This window comes from Arvicola amphibius, chromosome 2, assembly GCF_903992535.2.
Source record: "Arvicola amphibius chromosome 2, mArvAmp1.2, whole genome shotgun sequence".
Classification (NCBI taxonomy): Eukaryota; Metazoa; Chordata; class Mammalia; order Rodentia; family Cricetidae; genus Arvicola; species Arvicola amphibius.
Window position 1 is genome coordinate 106,985,163 of NC_052048.2, and position 21,185 is coordinate 107,006,347.

At 46.1% G+C, this 21,185-nt stretch overlaps 1 protein-coding gene and 1 long non-coding RNA gene across 3 annotated transcripts in view; one reads left to right on the forward strand and one right to left on the reverse strand.

Moving 5' to 3' along the window:
- LOC119806646 overlaps positions 1-11,366 on the forward strand; it is a 34,626-nt gene extending 23,260 nt beyond the window's left edge. Inside the window, exons 4-5 of one of the 2 annotated variants that reach the window (XR_005284248.1) lie at positions 3,271-3,465; positions 10,175-11,366. This is a non-coding gene — a long non-coding RNA (uncharacterized LOC119806646). The remainder of the gene's footprint in view (positions 1-3,270; positions 3,466-10,174) is intronic. The other variant, XR_005284249.1, reaches the window with a different exon arrangement.
- LOC119806645 (cytochrome P450 4F4-like) lies at positions 758-19,516 on the reverse strand. Its single transcript, XM_038318479.2, has 13 exons — positions 19,288-19,516; positions 18,694-18,892; positions 15,037-15,181; positions 12,288-12,341; positions 12,070-12,197; positions 10,265-10,386; positions 8,822-9,092; positions 5,412-5,478; positions 5,100-5,229; positions 3,672-3,805; positions 3,518-3,582; positions 3,298-3,380; positions 758-2,959 (listed from the first exon to the last, which is right to left on the reverse strand). Exons 2-13 carry the CDS (start codon positions 18,889-18,891, stop codon positions 2,782-2,784), a joined length of 1,575 nt encoding a protein of 524 aa, XP_038174407.1. The 5' UTR covers position 18,892; positions 19,288-19,516; the 3' UTR covers positions 758-2,781.
- Between the last annotated feature and the right edge of the window lie 1,669 nt (positions 19,517-21,185).

Here is a 21,185-nt window from a genome sequence, read left to right on the forward strand (position 1 = left end):
CACACCATATATGCTGACATTCAGATACCATCCAAGTGTTAGTATTCTATATGATTTCACTAATCTACAATAATGTTTTTGAATATTTTTCTGGGATTTCATCTAATTTACTCATACAGAATCTATTGCTTTGGATTTACATATTTTTTAGAATGGTCCTACAGCCTTGATTTTTCATGTCCTTTATATCTTTGTGTCAAAATCGAGCTTCTAGTGTTATTTCAGTGGTTGGATTTTCTTAAATCAGCTATATTCTTTCAGCTGCTGAACGAGCAGGGATAAAATGAGGCTAGGCTGGAGAAGGTTGGGGTTTATAGTTAGTAGCTAAACCCATCAGTTGACATTCTCAAATATGATGGTCTATATTACTCCAAGTACAACAGCGTATCGACAGTAGAGGCACAATTCCAGGATTACCTCCACTAAGCAAATGTAACTGAGTTAAAAATGGTCATTGACTTAATTTAAATAACTGGAGATAAGAGGTGGTGGTGACGATAACTGTGGTGACACGTATGAGTGAAGATTCTAGCTTCCAAGGCTGGGAGTGGAAAGGACATTGGCTGGGTAAGGTTGTGGATCACTATTAAATCTGAAAAGAAATTAAGATGGAGGAAAATGTCTGGGAGAAGTTGGAATACGGTTAGAGTTTAAAGATTATCAAAAAGTTATACTTAGGGCAAAAAAATGAGTGGGCTATGGAGAATGTATTAATTACTCATCTCCCTTACTGTGGCACAATAACTGACCAAGCAACTTAATGGAGGAAGGTTTATTTTAGATCACAGTTAGAGGGCACAGCCAAGCGTGACAGTTGGTGGCATCAGATTGGGGCAGCTGGTCACATATCCTCAGCCAGGCAGCAGGCAGATGAATGCCGGTGCTCAACTCCACTCACCTTATTCTCTACTCTCTCCTGGCAGTTAGGCTGGTCTTCCTATTCCAGTTAACATAATCTGCACAATTCCTCACAGCCATGACCAGAAGCTAACTGATCTACATAATCCCTCATAGACATGAACAGAAGTTTGTCTCTGACTATATCCCAGTTGATTACTAATATAACCACCACAATTCCACTCCTTGTCAATTTGACAATAAAATACATTTCTTTAAAACCACTTCTCATCCTTATTGGCCCATGGCCATGTCGTAATACAAAGCATTTCATCTCACTTCAGAAGTTCCAACGAAACGTCAAGAAAACCAACAACCAATTTAAAAAATAATGCAAGGAACTGAACAGAGAGTTCTCAAAAGACAAGTGGCTGAAAACCACGTGGCATGCCCATTAAGGGCAGCAAATTAGTAAGAAACCATGAAGGCAGGATTTCTAGGAAAGAGGCCAGAACGGAGTGGTATAAAGTGTTAAAGGGAAATAATGATACAAAAAGAGTTTAATGGGGAAGATAAATAAGGAATATGGGGAGGGACAATTAACATTAAGGGCACCCAAAAAATCATATGGAAACCTACTACTGTAGAAGCTTCCTAAGATTTATAATACACACATATATAAAATGAGGTTACCCCGTGGCAACAATGCCTCTCCTAGACATCAAAGGATAACAAAAGCCCAGCTCCAGAACTGGGTTGCCTCTTTTGGAGTTGTTGGAAAGTGAGGGGACTAGCAAATAGAATGATTTCATCATCGAAATTTACGTAGACAATAAGAGGTTAAACAGTGCTCCAGGGCATGGCCTTTGTTCTCTAGGTGGGGAGAGCTTTCCTCATTTTTACCAATTCTGTGAGAAGGTGCTACCAGTGATTACATGTCAGAGTAATAAAGGATATTCTTTTCCTATTTTTCTTACGTCTGTGAATGGAATTCTGTGAATCGGAATAAGAAAAACTCTTGGAGTAAAACTAAATGCAAACAAACTGTGTTTAGTGTCCAAAGGAGGACGCTAAACATTTTTAAAAATCTCTTTTGGAGTCCTGTTTTACTATTTTCCCCTGAGTGTTTTTTAATGTGGGACAGCAGGGCTTTACCTGTGCTGAGCGGGGGCTGTTTCCCTAAGCTACTAGCCCTGCAGTATGCCAAGGGCACTCAGACCTTCGGTTTCATTCCCCCCCCCCCCCCCCCCCCCCCCCCCGTGGACTCCCCAACAGCCAGAGTAGGAAGGCCCCGGCCGTTGCTGTCCACAGTGCTGAAAACCACCTCCTAGGGTTCCTCTCACGAGAGAAAATGGGCACAACAGCACAACGATCAAACATACTACATAAGAGCCAGGACTAGCCTGATACAGACAGTGTCCCAAAGACTGCAGTCAAATGGCTGGAAGGCTTAAGCTGAGTTTCCTTTAAGACCAGCAGTTTGAGATTGACCCAGCACAACAGAGTGCAGCAGTATCTCAAACACAAAGCAAAATGATGGCTTGTTAGATTTAATATCCATCGTAACTTAGAACCCGCAGAATTAGAGTTCCGCAGTGAGAGAAGAAGAGAAGATGAGATTAGAATGGGCGTCAAGGTGGTGCTAAGGGTTTGCCTGTGAGGATTTGAATTTCAACCTGTCCCTTCATCTGGGTCCCTCTCCTGCTCAGTCACTTCCCCTTGGCTCCAGAATAGTGCAGCTTGACTAGAGAATGAACCCTGTGATCATCCAGAGGAAGTCGGGGATCTTTGGCTCAAATTAACCATCCTGGCTAATGAATGGATTCCCTACAGTCCCTGCTTGCAGGGTAACAGCAAGGTAACAGCACAGTTTGTGCTTTGCAGTCTACAAAGGCAGACTCACACCTATCTATCTACTAGGAAGTCCGGGGCAAAGTGGGCGGGTCAGTGTGCACCAGAGCTCAGCGGCTCCACCCGCAGCCACAGCCCGCCCTCCGCGCGCAGGATGAGCTCTGGCTTCCGGCGCGGCTCCTTGTCGTCGGGCAGGACGCGGAAGCGCAGAAGAGTGAGCGCCAGCGCCACCTTCATCTCACTCATGGCGAAAGTCTGTCCGATGCAGTTCCTGTGGGAGGGCGGGGTGAGGACTCTAGGCGGGGACCCAGATGGGCACAATAAGAACCAACCTGACCTGGTCCGCTGCTGCAACAGGCAGCCTAGCAGCAGAGAGGGATGCTAATACATAGAGGACTCCACTTAAAACTTAACTTGTCCCGAGTTCAGACCACAGCGGGAGGGCAGCGCTCTGAGCATCTGTGGCAGCTCTTGGAAATTCCCAAATGGGTTCTCCAAACCTTGGTTTTTAATTTGATTTGGAGGTGGGAGAAGGGGACTAGAAACTTCGACCATCTCAACTCCTCCTTTTCTCACCACCAGGCCCAGATTCCGCCCCATAATCCTCACCTGGGTCCTGCCGAGAAGGGAATAAATGCCAGAGGTGACCTATCCTTGATGTTCTCTGGATCAAAGCGGAAGGGGTCATAGACCTGCAGAGGAGACCAGCCATGGTGAATGAGTGGCATCTACCAGCACAGCCAGAGACAGAGTCTTGAGCGTGCCTGGAAAAGTGAGGTCTGATATCTTGGGTCCACTGGGGGATGAACAAGAATGGGGCACAGCACACCTCAGGGTCCCGCCACACAGTTGGGTTGTGATGGATTCCAAAAATATTGATGATGCAGATGACACCTGTAGGGAAAAGGGACAGGCAGGGTAAGCTTGCGGCCTGATAAACCTTGCTGAGTGCCCAGGACCATTCTTCCCTATTCTGGGGCTACCTTTAGGGATGACCCTGCCATCTGGGAGGCAAATGTCCTGGGTGCAGCAGCGGGAGGCCATTGTGACCGGAGGATGCAACCGCAGACTCTCCTTGATGCACATGGTCAGGAAGGGCAGCTGGTTCAGGTCGTCCCTGAGGAAACCAACACACAATTACCAGGAGTAAAACAGAGGCTGTCAGCCCCTGTGTTTCCCACATAACCTTTCTCCACAGTGGTAAAATAATCCCAAAATGAACAAAGAATTAAGAAAGTGCTGGAGGAAATTTAGCTGCTTCTTTTTCTTCCTCCTCCTCTTCCTCCTCCTCTTCTTCCTCCTCTTCTTCCTCCTCCTCCTCCTCTTTTTTTTATTTTTTTTCCTTTTTTTTTCTTTTTTTCCTCCTTCTCCTCTTCCTCCCCCTCCTCCTCCTTCTTTTTCCCCTGAAACTAGCTCTTGTAGATCAGGTTGGCCTCGAACTCACAGAGATCCGCCTGCCTCTGCCTCCCAAGTGCTGGAATTAAAGGCGAGCGCCACCACTGCTGGGCTCCTCTCATGCCTCTTGTCTCTCCTTTCCTTGCTGTATATTTCTCTCCTCTCACCTTGTCTTCTCTCAGAGTTCCTCCTCCTGTCCCTCCTCATCATCCCCTTCCCCATTCTTTACCCTCCATCTCCCCTTCTCTGTTCCTCTTTATATTTTTTCTCTCTCCCACACCCCTTCTGCTCCCAGTCACCCACCCCCAGTTCTACTGTCTTCCTCCTCCACCAGCCCACATCATCCTTGGTCCTACCCCCCCATTCTCCAGATATTCAGATACGTAGATATTCAGTGACTTTCCTGATGAATATTATCCTTTCCTCCCACCCTTGCTTCTTGTACACTCTATCCCATGCCTGCTTGTGTATCCTAGGTGTGTCTTGCCCAATGACTGTTCTCCCATCAAGCTGAGAGCTTCTGGAAGGATAGTCTCTGGGCTGAGTCTTAGCACAGACTAATCTGGGCACAAAATTAGGATGGAAAGACAGTGTGGGAGGGTTTGGTGAGCAAAGACTGTATGCATGGATGAATCACAGGTACAAGACAACATAGATGTGTCTTTTATCCCAAGATGTTTCCTATGAATCCCTGAAAGAATAGTAAGGAAGTAATTAGGGAGCAGATGAACAACTTATCAGGAAGGGAAACCATGGGAAAATGTTACTTAGGACAGAAGTGGTAGAGAGGAAGGGAAGTTCATTTACTCCGCAAAATAGCATCATCTGCCCCCGCATCATGTTATCTCATCAGTAATTCTCTTTGAAGTCCACATCTTTATGTTCCCATGCATAAACCTTTTCCTTGATTGTGAAGTAGATGCCTCACCCACCAGCCAATAGCAGGAGGATCATGTGAAGAGTTCCCTTCCTCACCAGGAGGGGCTTGGGAACAGGCCAGCAGGACCTGCACTCACCACTCAATCTCTGTAGATGTTCTGTCCTTAAGAAGATCCCGCACCTCCTGTCGACAGCGCTCCTGGTATTCAGGGTGTTTCGCTAGGTTGTACAGGATCCAGGAGAGCCCACTGGCTGTGGTGTCATGGCCTGCAGAGTGGGCAGTTAGGCTTGGGTCTCTGGGCTGTTTCAGTGCCAGTAAGTGGACAGCACTCAAGCAGTGAAGTCCTCAGGAGGGATGGGGAAAGATACAGTATAGGGAACGGAGGGACCCAGCTTTCTGAGATGGAGAGACTCCTACCCCTTCTCTGGTCTCACAGTGAAACCCTCACCCCTAAACATGAAGGTGTCAGCCTCAGCTCGGATGTCCTCGTCTGACAACGCCTTTCCGTCTTCATCCTGGAAACAAGGCAAGGGCTAACATTACACCACTTCTGCAGACTCCTGTGTCTAACAAGATAGGATCTGGAGATCCTTTTCCAACCAGGCACACAAGGCCTCTGTACTCCTGAATTTCTCTTGGTCACTGAAAGAACTGTGGTTAGCATGGCTCTGTCAGGCTTGTCCTTTCCACAATTCCCTCTGCCAAACAAACAAACAAACAAACAAACAAAACCCATTAGATTACATTCCTAAAATTAACCACCAGAGGCTATCTCCTTATTTGGTTACTTCCTCCTCCCAAGGCTGGCAACCAAGTTCCCCTATCACAGTATTGAAGTCCAACAATCAAAATCCCCCTTTGACTCACTTAATTAGCATGCTCAATTAATACTAAACACCTGATCCTAATAAAGGCTTTGCCCTTTTACCTTTATAAACTGCCATTTCCTATGTGCCATGTCTGTCTATACTCAATCCAGAGGTGTTTTTCCCCACTCAAGGACATACACGCTTGCCCCTTTCCCTGCCTCCCTTCCCCTATTCCATTTTCCCCTATCTCCTGTCTTCATCTCTTATTTCCTGCCCTCTGTCACTCTAGGGTAAATAAATCTCCTTTTTGCTGAGAACTTGGTCTTGGTGGTCCTGAGCCGATGTTTATCCTTTCATTCACCATCATCAGAATCCCCAACACACAGGTGTTGTTCTTGGCTCCCCCGCTTCCTGTTTTTTTTCCTAGTTCAAGGAATCAAAGAGCCGTGGATATTTTCCCCTTCTGTATGATGAGTGATTTCTGTGGAAAAGAGTGACTAGCCACCTTGCATGATACCTTGTCTAGGCAGTGTAGAGATTAAGCATTACTCTAAGTCAGTGGTTCTCAATCTGGCAAACCTCTATCTCCAAACATATTTACATTATGATTTATAACAGTAGCAAAATTACAGTTATGAAGCAGCAACAAAAAGCTGTTTTATGGTTGTGGGAGGGGTCACCACAACATGAGGAACTGCATTGAAGGGTCACAGCGTTAGAAGACTGAGAACCATTGCTCTAAGTCATTTGTTTTGTTCACTAGGTGAGGAGAATGGATTTCCTTTTTACCAATTCTTCCTCTACTGCCATCTGCTTTGTCACCAAAGGTCGTGTCTTCAGGTCTGAAAGGTTTAGAATGACAGGATAAATAGGGGCAAGATGGCAATGTATGAGGACAGATGATGCCACACTGTGTGTGGTCAAAAACTAAGCACTCCTTCTTCCTTCTTTATCGCTCAATTAGGATTTTCCAAATTCATTTCCTCTCTTGCTTTTCTCAACTTGTGTTTCGATTCCTTCCTGACTCTCCTGTCCCATTCTTAGGTCTAAATCTGGAGAACTTATTTCCTTTGGAAGCTATCAGGTTTGCAAACCTACAGAATTTACTGTGGTGCTTGGTTAAAGCTGTTCATGTTCAAAATAAAGTTCCCTCTTCATTTGAGAAAGTCTGAGAGAAATGCCGGGGATTTATGTGAACAAAAATGTCACAATGAAGTGTATTATTTTATAGCTGAGAAGTAATCTTAATATTCCTTGTTGTTCTCCTGCCCCCTTCCACTTACTTTCCATCTCTTGTTCTCCTCTTCTCTCTCCACCTCATTGTTCTTTCAATTGCCCTCTTAAACAAAAAAGACATAGATGTGCCAATTGTCCTACAACCCTCCATGATATGTGGGCCCTTCTCCCATTGTGTAAATCCTGGTTTGAATGAGAAAGGCTCCATAGGTTCATATATTTGCATGCTTAGTCTCCAGTTGATGAGCTATTTGGAGGTGCAGTCTTGTGGGAAGGAAGTATACATGTTGGAGGAAGTGTGTCACAGGTGGGATTCAGGGTTTCAAAAGCCCATGCCAGGCCAGTATTTTCTCTCTGCCTGCTGCCTGTGGATCAGGATGTAAAGTTCTTAGCTACTGCTCCAGCTCCAGCCTGTCTGCTTTCCACTATGATGATCTTGGACAACTCTCTGAAACTGTAAGCAAGCCCCCAGTTAAGTGCTTTCTTTATAAGAGTTGTTTTGGTCATGGCGTCTCTTCAGAGCAATAGAACGGTAACTAAGATAATTCTTCACATTCAGGTAAAATAATCAGATCCCGCGAGAAAGGAAGATCTGGGAGTAGGAAGTGACTGCTACTTTCCTCGTGTGACTGCTGTTATGTGTGAGCTGCACCGATGCATCTCTCAACAAAGATGTAGCCCCAAATGCAGACACTGTGATTTGCTAACTTACCAAGTGTACTGGCTGGTTTTGTGTGTCAACGTGACACAAGCTAAAGTCACCGAGAGGAAGGACCTCAGTTGAGGAAATGCCTCCATGAGATCCAGCTGTAAGGCATTTTCTCAATTAGTGAACAATAGGGTAGGGTCTAACCCATAGTAGATGATGCTATCCCTGAGCTGGCAGTCCTGGGTTCTATAAGAAAGCAGGCTGAGCAAGCCAGTAAGCAGCACCTTTCCATGGCCTCTGCATCAGCTCCTGCCTCCAGGTTTTGCCCTGCTTGCGTTCCTGTTCTGACTTCCTCCAGTGATGGGTTATGATATGAAAGTGTTAGCTGAATAAGCCCCTTTTTCCCCAACTTGATTTTTGGTCACGATGTTTTCTCAGCAATAGAAACCTTAAGATGCCAAGGAAGGCCCTTCAGTTTCAGACCTAAAAGGCTACACCAGCTACACCCAGTGTACTCTCTACAGTGTTTCTCTCTGGATTGTCCCTCTCTCTTCTTCAGATGCCTTCCATGGCTTCTAGATGTTCCCTCCAAGTTATTACTGCAAATATAAAAAGTGGAATCATCCAATGATTCAATACCAGCATCCATTCTGTTCTTCTTAAAATCATAAAGTGTTGGGGCAGGGGAGATGGCTCATTGATTGAGAGCATCCTCACCCTTACGGTGGTTTACAATCATCTATAACTTCAGCTCTATGGGATTCAATGCTCTCTTCTGGCCTCTGCAGGTACCAAGCACGCATGTGGTGTACATACATACATGCAAGCAAACAGTCATACACATAAAAATAATAATCATTCTTTTAAGTCACGAGGGGTTGTACAAGCGTGTGGTATCAGAAGTTGGGGCAGGCAGATCCATTCATCCAGCCCTGAAGACGAGCCTGGCAACATAGTATAAGACACATCTCAAAAAAGCAATATAAAAGCAAAAGGCTGATACCCATCTGCATTCCCAGCACTGAGGAAGTTGAGGCAAGAAGAGCATGAGATTGAGGGCAGCCTGGCCTACACAGTGAGACTCTTATCTAAAAGAAGAAAACAAAACAAAAGATTCAGCTAATTAATTTTTAAAAACTCCATTGCACCTCTGATGAAGCTCACCTTGCTTAGCAACAGCACATCAATGAAGTCCAGAGTCTTGGACTTGGCCTTGGCCTTAATGACATCATCACCGCCGTGACTGGGCAGAGTCTGACGTCGCTTCTGGATGACGGCATCAGTGAAGTCATGCACCAGACGGCAGGCCTTGTAGAAGTGCATTCCATCAGGTGTGAGGCGGTAGAGCGGGTCTATGTGCAGAAGCAGCTGCTCGTTTCTTTTCACCACCAGGGCACTGAGCTTCAAGATGGCAGCGATGTACTCGCTAGGTTTCCTGTACAAGGGGGTCACGAAGGGAAGCAAGAATATGATAAACCTAAAATCAGAGGTGCATTCCTCAGCAGACAGTGGGAACTATTTCCCCACAGGATTAGCCTGTTAGCCCGAGTAGCCCAATTAATCTGGAAAACATAGCAACACATGATAAGCATGGGCCCTGAACATGCAATCTCTTCTCTCCCTTTATTCCATTCCCACAAGCCTAGACATTTCCCTAGACATCCACAGCATCATGTGGACACCAGACCCCTCTCTCTCCTCTCTGACACAGGGTTCGGTCCTGCTCTGCTCCCTAACATTGTCCACCCAGATTGGAACTCATCAATTCTTCCAGTTGTCCTGTGGCCAGTTCCCTCCCTTTTCCGTCAATTGTATTTTCTTTAGAAGGGTGGGCACCATCTTCAGAGCTCTGCTCTAACCATGCTCGTCTTTGGTCTACTATATGCATTCCTGGCAGAACAGTTGCTTTAGACAGCTTGTCAGTTCTTTTGGTTAATACATCTATACCTTAGTTGAGGCTGTGGAAACCTCAAATGTGTTATGACTATTGGGGGGACGGTTAGAGGGCTGAGAAATAGCTAAGCAAACACAAAACAGAGCCAGAGCAGGATGGTATTACCTTAGTCATTTCAACTATGGGGGGTGACTTTCAATGGGTGTTAAAACCCTGGCATTTTTCTGTCTCTACTTCCTAGCTGCCCGTGTTTCCTCCAATACATGCTTCCTCCGTAATATAAGTTTGTCACAGACCCAAAAGCAATAAAATCAAAATGTATTGAAACAATGAGCTAAAGACTCCTCTATATATTGTTATAGAAACAGAGCTCATGAAGACCTTTCATGGTTTCCTAGAAACCACAGCATGAAGTTCCACACTTTCTCTGGCTTTTAATATCTGTATGCTTTAGTTACTGTCTACTCTCCCAACCTCTTCCCCAAATGCCTCATGTCAGATGCCATTATCTGTCTCATCTGAATCTCTGTGCCCTTTTCTGAACAATTTCACCACAATGCAGGGGCTGCCACATTCCCCGGGAGGGGTGGTTCACTGTCAGTTCTGACCCACTTTCTCCACAGGACTCTTCCACTGCTCCAGGCAGCTTTCCCTCTGCCACCTCTTGCCTTGATTCTGCAGACTGGGTTCCAAGGCCCAGAGATGGAACTCACTCCTGACAGTTGCTGTTGAAGCTGAAGACACATCGCTGCAAAGTGTCCAAGGTCATGAGGCTGATGTTCTGAAACATGTCCAGTCGAGTGCTACCCCCTGACGCCAGGTGCAGCCACTTGTCCTTGGTAGAAAAATAGACAGTGACCTAGTTGGATCTTGGTTCCCCGAGACTCTGTCCAACCCCAACCACAATGGACACCTTCAAACCAGCCTTCTGGAATTTTCACCCCAGATACCTGATCTCAGAGATAACCCAAACTGAGTAACTGTGGAAGTTGTTACTATAGCAGATGATGACCCAAGACTGGCTCAGGAGTCCTGAGTTCAAGACCAAGCTCTGATTCCCATGCGCTGTCATTCCATTTCCCTCTCCTAGTTCTTGTCTGTCCCATCTTTAGGAAAAGCTAAGTTGTTAAACTGCTAAACTGAGAGGAAACCATGTGCCACCTTGTGCTCCCTTCCTGCAGGATAACTTGAACAAAGTATCTGATATATATGACCTCGAGGTTTATCATTAATGAGAAAAAGCAACCCATGTACTTCACAGACTCATGGAGATTAATTTGGCCAGTATAGATTATTGGATTGGGTCTTAGCATCAGCCCTAGCCTATGGTAAACTCTCAATACATGGTACCCCTTTTACTGTCACTACCATAAGTGGGTTTCAAAATTATCCGTTTGTTGAAAATGATAGACTTTCATTGTTTCTTGAGAAACTTTGTTAGACATGCCAAGAACGAACTGTTATGATATCCCTAAACGTGGACTATTTCTCCAATGTTATTGCAGAAAACCTGAGGATACAGTGATGATTCTCCATGGATAAAAATAAGACAAAATTCTGCTTGTTATAAAAGCAGATTCCCTGAGACTCAGTAAAAATTATTTATAATGATATTTATTATAGCTTATTATTAAAATTCTGTAAGACTCAGTCATATTATTGTAATATCATATTATGTTAGCATGTGAGATGTGCCTATTGTAGCCCACTTGCATTGCTCCCATGGAAGGGAAGTCCCTTGGAAAAGGATAAAAACTGGAATGATACACATGTTGTATGCAATGCAGTGAGTAAAAGATTGGCTTTTATATCTAATCCCAGAATCTGGTGTGTTCTAGCAAAATCCATGACAAGTAAACAAGCTAACATATCAGTTTGCAAGGAAGGAATCATTCTGTGACTGTCACTCCAGGTCTTATCTTGTACATCCAGTACAGTGTGACTTTCTGGCTTTGCCTATTAGAAGGCAGAGCCTGTTTGATCCCTTTTTGATTCTGTGTTTGACTTATGATTTGACCAACAGAAGCTGGTAAGATGATAAGGCTACAGTTCCAGGTAAATCTGAACTTTGGTCCTGTCCAGCTTCTCCCACTGCCATGGAACTCTCTGTGCCACCTGTGCTCCCCGTTGAGTCCATTCTCCAAATGAATGCATGCTCCAAACATATGAGAATTGAGCCAGGATCAATTGAGCTGCCCACCTGATCCACAGTTGGTCATAAAACACCAGGGACCTAGACCCTGTCCAGAAGAAGCAGCCAGTGTTTAGAAATGCCAGGCTGTGTCTGTGTCCCAAAAATTAACACCTGAGCACCCACCACATGCAGGGCCATGGTATCATCACGGAAACAAAGCAACGATTTTAATCCTAAATCACATATGGGAAATCAAACCCTGGGGAACACTGCAATGAGCCAGCCTGGCCCTTCAGAGCCAGAACTGGGGACTGGATCTGTTTGAAGTCCCTTACTACTCCCATCTCCAGACTTTAGCTGGGGAGCTGGGTTCCGGGAACTCACATGCATGATGTTGGTGCTGTCATTGAAAATCTTCACATAGGGCTTCAGGATGTTGAAATGGAAGGCCGGTGTCAGCATACGACGGTGGCGGTTCCACTTGTCACCAGCACTCACCAAGAGCCCATCCCCTGGGAGGGTGACCATTGGCAGTGGGCAAAGGTGGCAACTTTCTCTGGGCCCCAGGGCTGTCCCCAGTCATCTCACCTGCGGGGACTCACCCAGCCATGGTTTCAGGAAGCTGTAGAAGATGGCATCCTTTGGGGCAACAGCAGCTGGCATGAACAGGGATGATCAGGGACCAGGAGAATGAAGGGGATGAACTTTGGAAGAATGTGGTGCCCTCATCAGGGGTATGCATGTCTACCCCAGGCCAGCATGACAAGATTGAGGAGAAGGGCAGAGGCAGCAGAGAGTAGTGGAGAAGTAGGCGGGAATCAGACCAGGCTTTAGAAGGAGGTTGGACATAAGAACAGCCTGACATTGCACAACACACCCAAGTGTGCGTTCACATAGCTCCTACACAGTTTAACAAGCTAAAACAGCCCAACACTTTTTTCCAGATTACATAGACCTAACACATCCATCCATCCAGCACTTTCTGTCATCTCCTGAAATACGCATGACACAGATGCACATGACCTAACGTGTTAACATGGCTAAACACATATAATCTTCCCTGACATGACCATACCTATTATAACACACAGAGAGAAGGTATGATGAATCTTAGCATGTCCCGGAAATTATCTTAAAATGGTCACTGTGGTGTAGGGAGACAGCTGACTCGGTCAAGTATTGCCATGCAAGTGTGATAACCTGAGTGCCACCCACAGCAGCCACAGAAAAAGTTGAATGTGGTGGCGTGAACTTTTTTCTTTTTTCTTTTTTTTTTTTTTTTTTTTTTGGCTTTTCAAGACAGGGTGGTGGCGTGAACTTTTAATCCCGGTTCTGGGGACGCAAGATCCAGGTGGGTCTCTGACTATCCAGCCCAGCCTAATCAGTGAGCCTCAAGGCCCAAAACAAGGTGTGTGGTTCATGAAGCATGACACCCAGTGTTGACCTCTTGCCTCCACATACAGGGCACACAATTGCAAGCATGCTCTCATAAGCACACACACATATATCTGTACATAGATTTAAAAGCTAATAGTCACCTTAACCTCTCAGATGTGTAGCTCAGTCATATCTCAGTGTAACCGTGGATGACCGCCACCAGCCAACCCTACACATGGTCAAATGTTATTAGGAGGACAATACAATCCCAAACAGCTGCTCGGACAACCACAGGGAACCCAATGTGCCGCATATGTTCATGGCCCGTTAGGGTTCCCAGAGGCCCCTTCACATGACTCCAAGTATGAACCATGTTTAGTTACGGACAACATATACCAGGTGTTATAATTTAAATGTGAAATTTCCCCCAAGCTCCTGTGTAGTATGGTTGACTCTCAGATAGTGGCTCTGTTTTCGAAGATTCTGGAGACTGTAGTATATGGGACCTAACTAGAGGAACTTGAGCCATTACCTGGGGACTATGTCTTCTCTTTTTTCCTTTTCTCTCTCATCTCCCCTCTCTTTCCCACTTCCATCTTACCTTTCCTCTTCCCAATCTGGCCAACATATTATAAGCTGTTATAAATCCCCACAAAAGACTTTGAAACCGTTAGCCAAGATCTATCCTTCATTTAAATTGATTATGTCAGATACTGTGTCACAGCTACCTAGCAAGGCTGCCACAGCCCCACCAGCCTGCCTCAGATCACCTGATCAACTGGAGAGAGAACAGATACTTCAGCAGTGGGCAAGCTGGGGCCAGTGCAGTGCCCACCTCTATCAGAGAGGAGGGGCATCACAAAAGCAGGAAGATGCTGAGCATGGTGGTGCACGCCTTTAATCCCAGAACACAGGAGACAGAGGCAGGTAGATTTCCAGGAGGCCAGCCTCATCAACAAAGCTAGTTCCAGAACAGCCAGGACTACACAGAGAAACCTTGTCTTAAAGCCCAGTCCCCATCTGAAGACTGCACAGATGGCCACCAGCCAGGGCTCCTCAAGCATGCATGCCCAATAGTTCACACTAGGATGGTGGTAAAGGACACCTTCTTCCTCCCTCTGAGTTAGAGGAAAGAGGCTACCAGAGAAGTGGATTAGCTGTGCAAGAGGCAGATAGAGCCCTGAGAATTCTATCCAACACTTTCTCATTCTCTGTGCTGAACACTGCCTGAGATTCCTCCAAATATCTTTTATACCCACTAATCCTCAGCCCTTAAGTTAGAGGAACAGAAAGACACAGTCACACTTATGATCCCAAACACAGCATTAAGTTGGGTTCTCTTCCATCCCATTCTCCAGACTGAAACCTAGGCCCTCAAGTCCCTTTCCCACAGTCAGGGTTAGAGTTAGGGCTTAGGGTTAAGGGCTAGGGTTATGCTTAGTAAGTGGAGCATGTAAGACTATAGCCAGGATCAGGACGGGCTCCAGTCATACATAGGCCCTTAACAGCCTGCCCCTACTATGTCTTTATTCTAGATTCCTAGCTCTGTCTCTATTATACCCACACTGGTCTGTCCTCTTGTTGTGTCTATTCTAGCCATATCTTCTCCTCCAGGAAGCCTCCCCCATTTCCTAGCAGAGATCCCACTTCTCCCTTCTGCCATTTCTCTTCTTCACCAGGGTTATCCCTGACCACAAGTGGTTGGAGTGTCCATCTCTTCAAGACTCGGTCCCTCTAGGACATAGCCTTGCTCGAGGTCTCCTGGCATCCCAGGGGTACCAAGAATGCTAGGACGGGGAGGGAAGCAAGGACAGCAGTGGGCTGGTGAGCACATGAAAGAACGGGAAGGCTGAGTGGTACAGCAGAAGGAAAGATGAGGTTACTGCAGGGGCCACACACAGAAGCATGGAAGCCAGGACCAGAAGTTCACAGATTCCCACAGCCACACCACCAGCAGTTCCTGGGGGTACATACCTGAGGCAGTGACGACAGATCGGACGATGTCAGGGTGACACATATGGATGAGAGGAACTACCGGACCTAACCAGGTCATAAAACCCTGGGGATAGGTGGCCACCAGCTCAGTCATCTCCTTCATGCCTTCTTCTGTGGGAGGGGACTGGAAAAAAATAGACACAGGCAATCCTTTCTGAGATGGTTCTTTTCAGGAATAAGATTTTCCGATCCAAAAGTTGCCCACAAAAGAGGATGCAACCTGACTTCTGACTGTATTGGTGATGGTGTTTTCAGAACATATCAGTGTTTATGTTGTAGATAGAATCAGGATGACCCACCATCCACAGTGTGGGGAGCACCATCCAATCCAGTGAGAATTCAAATGAAGCAAGAGACAGAGGAAGGGAAAATTAACTCTTACTTCCAAAGCTGAGACACCCAGGTTCTCTTGCCCTCAGATTTCTAAGCTCGTATCTTTGACCTTTGGACTCCAGCATTTATATCTGACAGTCCACTTTACTCCATTCTCGGCCTTTGTTCTAAGACTGCATTGTTATACCACCAGCTTCCTGGTCTTCTAATTTGCATGTGGCATTGTAGGATTTCTCAATTGTATAAGTCCAAATTCTCTATCTCTACCTATCTATCTATGCATCTATCTGTCTGTCTATCTATCTATCAATCTATCTATCTATCTATCTATCTATCTATCTATCTATCTATCTATCTATCTATCTATCTATCTACCTACTCTACCTACCTATCATCTATTTATCATCTATCACCTATCTATCATCTTCACTCCTTATCTCCTCTTTCTCATTTACATACCTGTACATGCTATAAGTCTATATGTGTGCATTTGTTTATCTCCATAGCTATGTATACAATTGTGCTACATAAAGAATTTTCATGATTCATTTATTTATTTTATGAGCATTGGTGGTTTGCCCACATGTATGGCTGTGTAAGGGTGTCAGATCACCTGGAACTGGAGTTACAGACAGTTGTGAGCTGCCAAGTGGACGCTGGTAATGGAACCCAGGTCCTGTGGAAGAGCAGCCAGTGCTTTTAACCACTAAGCTCTTTCCCAGCCCACATAATGATTTTTTTAATCAACAACAGACTGTAAATATGTTGGTCACATAAAATTATAACAGACCTGAAGATTATCTATGGCTTACAATGTTTTGCTTATACAATTCTTATGTTTATATATGTTTAATTAAGTAAATATCATGATCTAAAGCTTTTCTGCAGTCTTCTCAACAGCATCACAAGGAACAGGTTTGTATGCTGTGAGTGGTCTCTCATCACGTAGATGTGCAGTTGGCTCTGCCATAATGGTTTGACTAAATGTACTCTATAGTGTAGATAAAATGACAAAAATCACCCAGTAATGAATTTTTAAAAATTTGTCCCTATTGCTAGCTGGTGCAAGATGATGTGTCTGCGTGCATATGTGAATGTGTATATGCATGTATGTGTGCATGTATTTGTGGGGGGTGTTTGTGTTACTGTTTGTGTGTACATGTATTGCGTGCCTTGCTTCTGCTCCTCTGCAGATCACTAATGCACCTTTCTCAGCACCTCAGCACCTTCCTCCTGAAATCTCTGGAGGTGACACAGCCTCTGCAGTGAACATCTCTGGATGTTGCAGAGTGGAGGAGGAAATACCAGCTTCTCCTTGCTCTGTCCCTATCAGTCATTTTTCAGTACCAAGAGTGAGCTTTTTGGTCAGGAAAGAAGTAATAATGTCACACTGTCTGCCTCAGAGAAGATTTGTCTTGAAAAGATTAATTTTCTCAGGTAGAATCAATTCCTGCCCCAGGTGAAGCCTCAAGGCAAGATCCTGGTAGGGACATGTGTGGACTACTCTGTGACCTCAGGGTTTGTCCCAAGGTTTCTCTCATGTGCTCTTCTGACTGCAGACATCTTCAGTTCTACCTATGCAGAAGGGTTCAAACACTGGAGCCTCTAGAGGTGGCACAGCCTCAGCAGACCCCAGGACAGCAGAGGGAACCGCTAAGTCTCCATGAGAGTGGCAGCTCACCTAATAAGCAACCGCCCATAGGGCAGAGGGCACTGTGCATGGTGCAAGGACTTGTGTGCATGCTGTGAGCTCTGCAAGTTGTAAATGAAGCTATGAGACCAGGTCAGCCAGTGGAGAGAATGAGCCTATGTCAAAGTCCAAGTGTTGGGTAAAGGTTAGAGCGCGGGAAGGCCCATGGGAGGATGAGTGTACGCTCTCATCCAGGTTGTGCAACAGGCCCCAGTGATCCATCTAAGTGGAAAAGAGCAATCCAAGCAAGATATGATCCAGGAGGTGAGGGTCAGAGCAGAACACTTTTATGGCCCTAGGTATGTTGAGGGAGGCATAGAAGTCCCTTCTGGAATAAAGTAGAAACCCAAAGACAGACTGACAGAAGGAAACGGACTAGTCAGGAAGCTGCCTCTGAACCAGGACCCTGTGGGAGGCCTAAGCTGCAGACAGTGAAAGAATGTGAAGGGGCCCTGGCTCTGTGTGGCACGTACTGGGAGCCCTTCAGTGTGTACAGACATGAAAAATGGCCAGAAATAAATCCAGAGCAGATTAGTTATGGAGAGCAGGTGGCATGGACCGAATGGCGACCGTTGCTGCTTGACAAAGTTTCAGCATTTTGACATTGTAGACCACGCGTCTCCAGAACCTTTTTGCTTTCATTTTTAATGGTTACCAATAGTAATGCCTTCCCCTTTGGGAAATTTTGTGCGGGCTTTGATAAAGGATAAAAATGTGTACAATAGTGGCCTTTCTAAACAAAATAATTTTTTGGAGAAACATCCCCACCTCAGTGGAACGGGGAATTTCACTGTGCCCTCCTAAGTACATCAAGAACAGGAATGTTAGAAACTTACTAGACACCCCTGATCCCAAGGATGAAATGCCTACAGTTCAGATCCAGAGCCTGAGGCCATTAAGGGCAAGAATTCGGTTAATAAACACAGAGAAGTCAGAATTATACGGTATAATGGGAAAAGAGTAAGAAACCAGGACCTTCCCTTTCGGAGCATTATGAGGGGAATAGGTCCATACAGGATGACTAAGAAAGTGTTGTGTAAGTGTTTGCTCCCAAAAGTCCTTTTCCCAAGGTCTCCTTTCTCTCAGGGCTTAAGGAAAGTCCATGCTTGATAAACCAGTTATTCTCCTTATCTCTGGTAAAATGAACTTGTGGCCCTTTTATTAACATGACTGGTACCTATTGCCTATGGCAGTACCAGATTCCACATCCCCTGATCTCAAGCCACACCCAGCTCACATGCCCCCTCCTCTCCCTTTTAATCTTATGTGCCACAATGGAGTGTAAATGACATGTTCTTTTCTGATTAAACACTGCTGGCAGCCACCTGATTCAACCCCAGATCATGACTCCGACTCTACACATTGTCTCTGGGACCTGAGCGCCATCCTACAAGCTGGTCTCCAGGAATCTGGGATGCGAGAAAACCTTGAGATGGAACACACTAAGACCAATTGCCTGATTTGATGGGGGAGTCTCTACACCCTCAAACCCCAGTCCCTAATCCAGGCCAATCCCTGACTCTGTCCATGCCCCCCATACCAGATCCCAGGCCATCCCACTACCAACCACTTGACCACTGGGAGGTCCCTGCACCCTCATACCCCACACTCACCATGCCCAAGTGACCCCAAAACCAACTCCTCTTGGGTGGCTGAGGGAAGCCACGAAGACGATGACACTTTTTACACAGAGTGAAGATCTGGGTGAGGCAGCGGACCAAGAGCCAGGAAGCCCCAACCAAGAAAAAGAGAAGCCACGGTGAGGCTGACATGGGCCCCAGTCCCAGCCAGGATAGGTCCAGATGTCGCATCCTACAAGACAGATGATAGATTCTGAGTTCCTGAGTCTCCAGGAACGGACAGGGCATCCTGTGACAGTGGACATGGAGACAGTGAACTGTGGTGTCCAATCATGTGATGGTGGGGACCCAATGCAAGGGAGAGGCAGTAAAATGGGACCTAAGGAGTAGAGCAAGAGGCAGATGGCAAAGGAAAAACAGGACAGGGGAGTATGAACGGTGTCCCAGACTGCATGAATCATATTAGGAAGAGCTGTTACCCAGAAGCCACCACATATTCCTGGCCAGCTGAATCACTGTGGCCACCCTCCTTTAGCCATCTGGCTCCACAACACCATCCCAGACATGGGCAGGTCTCTCCCTAACCCAGGATAGTACCCTTCAGCTCCACCTCCCCTAGCCTGGCACCTTCTCTCAGGAACGGTGTGTCTCTCACAGCTCCTCTCTCTCTTCTCGGCCTCTTTGTCTTTGAGTCATTGCCTAAAGGAAATGATGGGAGGCTGGGCTCATCTGTGCCAGCCAATCCTTCCCAGGCCGGACTGTTTCCTCCTGGCCTGGGCAGGAGGCCAAGAAAAGTGGGTTGAGCCAGTCAGCTGCACAGTAGAACTGAGTCAGGGTAACACTGAGCAGGGAGGAAAGATCCCCAGAACTTGACCAATCCCACATGTGGTGGGAGGTAACACTGCTGTGGGCAAAGGTGGCACTGAGCCCCACCTTTTTGGGCCCTTCTACTCTTCCAAAGACAAAGTATATTGTGTTTTTAAACAATCATTAACTCGGGATTTCGGGTGCCAGGAGGCCAGGGTGTCAGGCATGTCCCAGAACTTCTCTGGAGCACCTACGTGTGGGAGAAAGGCCTGCAGGATTTCTTGGTGCTGAACTGGGAAGATCTGGAATACCTCTGTCCATAGCCAGACAGCAGTCAAGACTTCCCTCCAAGAAACACAAGAGATTGGTAGCCACATTTCCTCCAGAAGCTGTCCAATAATTGAGTTCCCAGATCAGATTCCAGGGATCAACAGCCAAGCTAGAAGAATGCAGCTGAGGCTGGGCTGGGCTGGAGCTAGGGTGTGGAAGGAGGAGGGGAGGTGTGAGGGTGAGGCTGTGAGCTGCTATCTGCAGATGCATCCAAGCAGGAGAGTTCGGGGCCTTTCTTGTTCTAAAATAAACATAGATGGCACTTATTTACCCTAGTAAATCACTCCAGCAATGGCCGGAGCAATGGTTCAATGGATTTGATTCCAAGGCCCACATGGTAGCTAACAACTGTCTGTGACTGCCTTGTCAGGGGACCCAACGCCTTCTTTTCGCCTCCAAAGGTTCTGCATGCACATACTACACAGACATATGGACAGACAGAATTTATAAAAAAATTTTAAAATGATAATATTTACTATTTTGTACATTGATTATTTAAATATTCAAAAGAGAAACTGTTTAACACCATGGTTGGTGCATAGTAGAACTCCATATGCCTGCCTTGTGAGATACAATGTACTTTGGTGTGAAGACTAACATGAGTTTCCTGTTAGCACCAACTGGGGCCAGCATGTAGACTGTGCTTGCCATTACTTCTGTGAAGGAATAAAGACATAGTCAGGCATAGGTAAGATTCTTGGGTCCCTTTGCCATAGCTGTCAGGGAATATGCTAGCTTCAACCATCCCTTGTGCATTCCCTGACCCTCAGTAGCCTTTTAGGGAAGCTCTGAACATCAGGCTTGACATCAGAGAGCCCCAGACAAAGCAAGGTTCTACTGCCCACAGTCCTGGGGCATTGAGCAAGTAAGTTGCCCATCTGGGCCTCACACTCCTGCTCAGTAATATGGCCATGTTGGTATGGAGGTGAGGATTTCTGGAACAGACATGTTTCTTAGTTTGTTTAAATTCCCCAGAGTTTAAAGTCTTCTTTTGGAGGTGACCCTAAGACATAGTCTCAACTGCCTTGCATGTGTTTTGGAGGTGACCCCAAGAAACAACACCAGCACCATGAAGAGATGGGATGGGATGAGAAGGAGCTAAAAGCCGCTTGCTGAGGGAGGTGTGCACTATGGTCATTGGGGCTCACTTCAGTGGGAAGTGGGGCTCTGGGAGACAGTACTGAGTCTGTTTCTTAACCACCCCACCAAGACCAAAGGAATACGGCATTTATCCACACATACACACACCCCTGAGGTCTTGGAGCTGCTCCCAAGAAAGTGCTGGTGTGGAGCGTGGAGCTTGCACTGCAAAGGCCTGACCTGGGAGCAAAACCAGAGTGCTCCAACAGCTGCCCCAGCAGTACGCACAGCCCAGTATGGACAGTTCA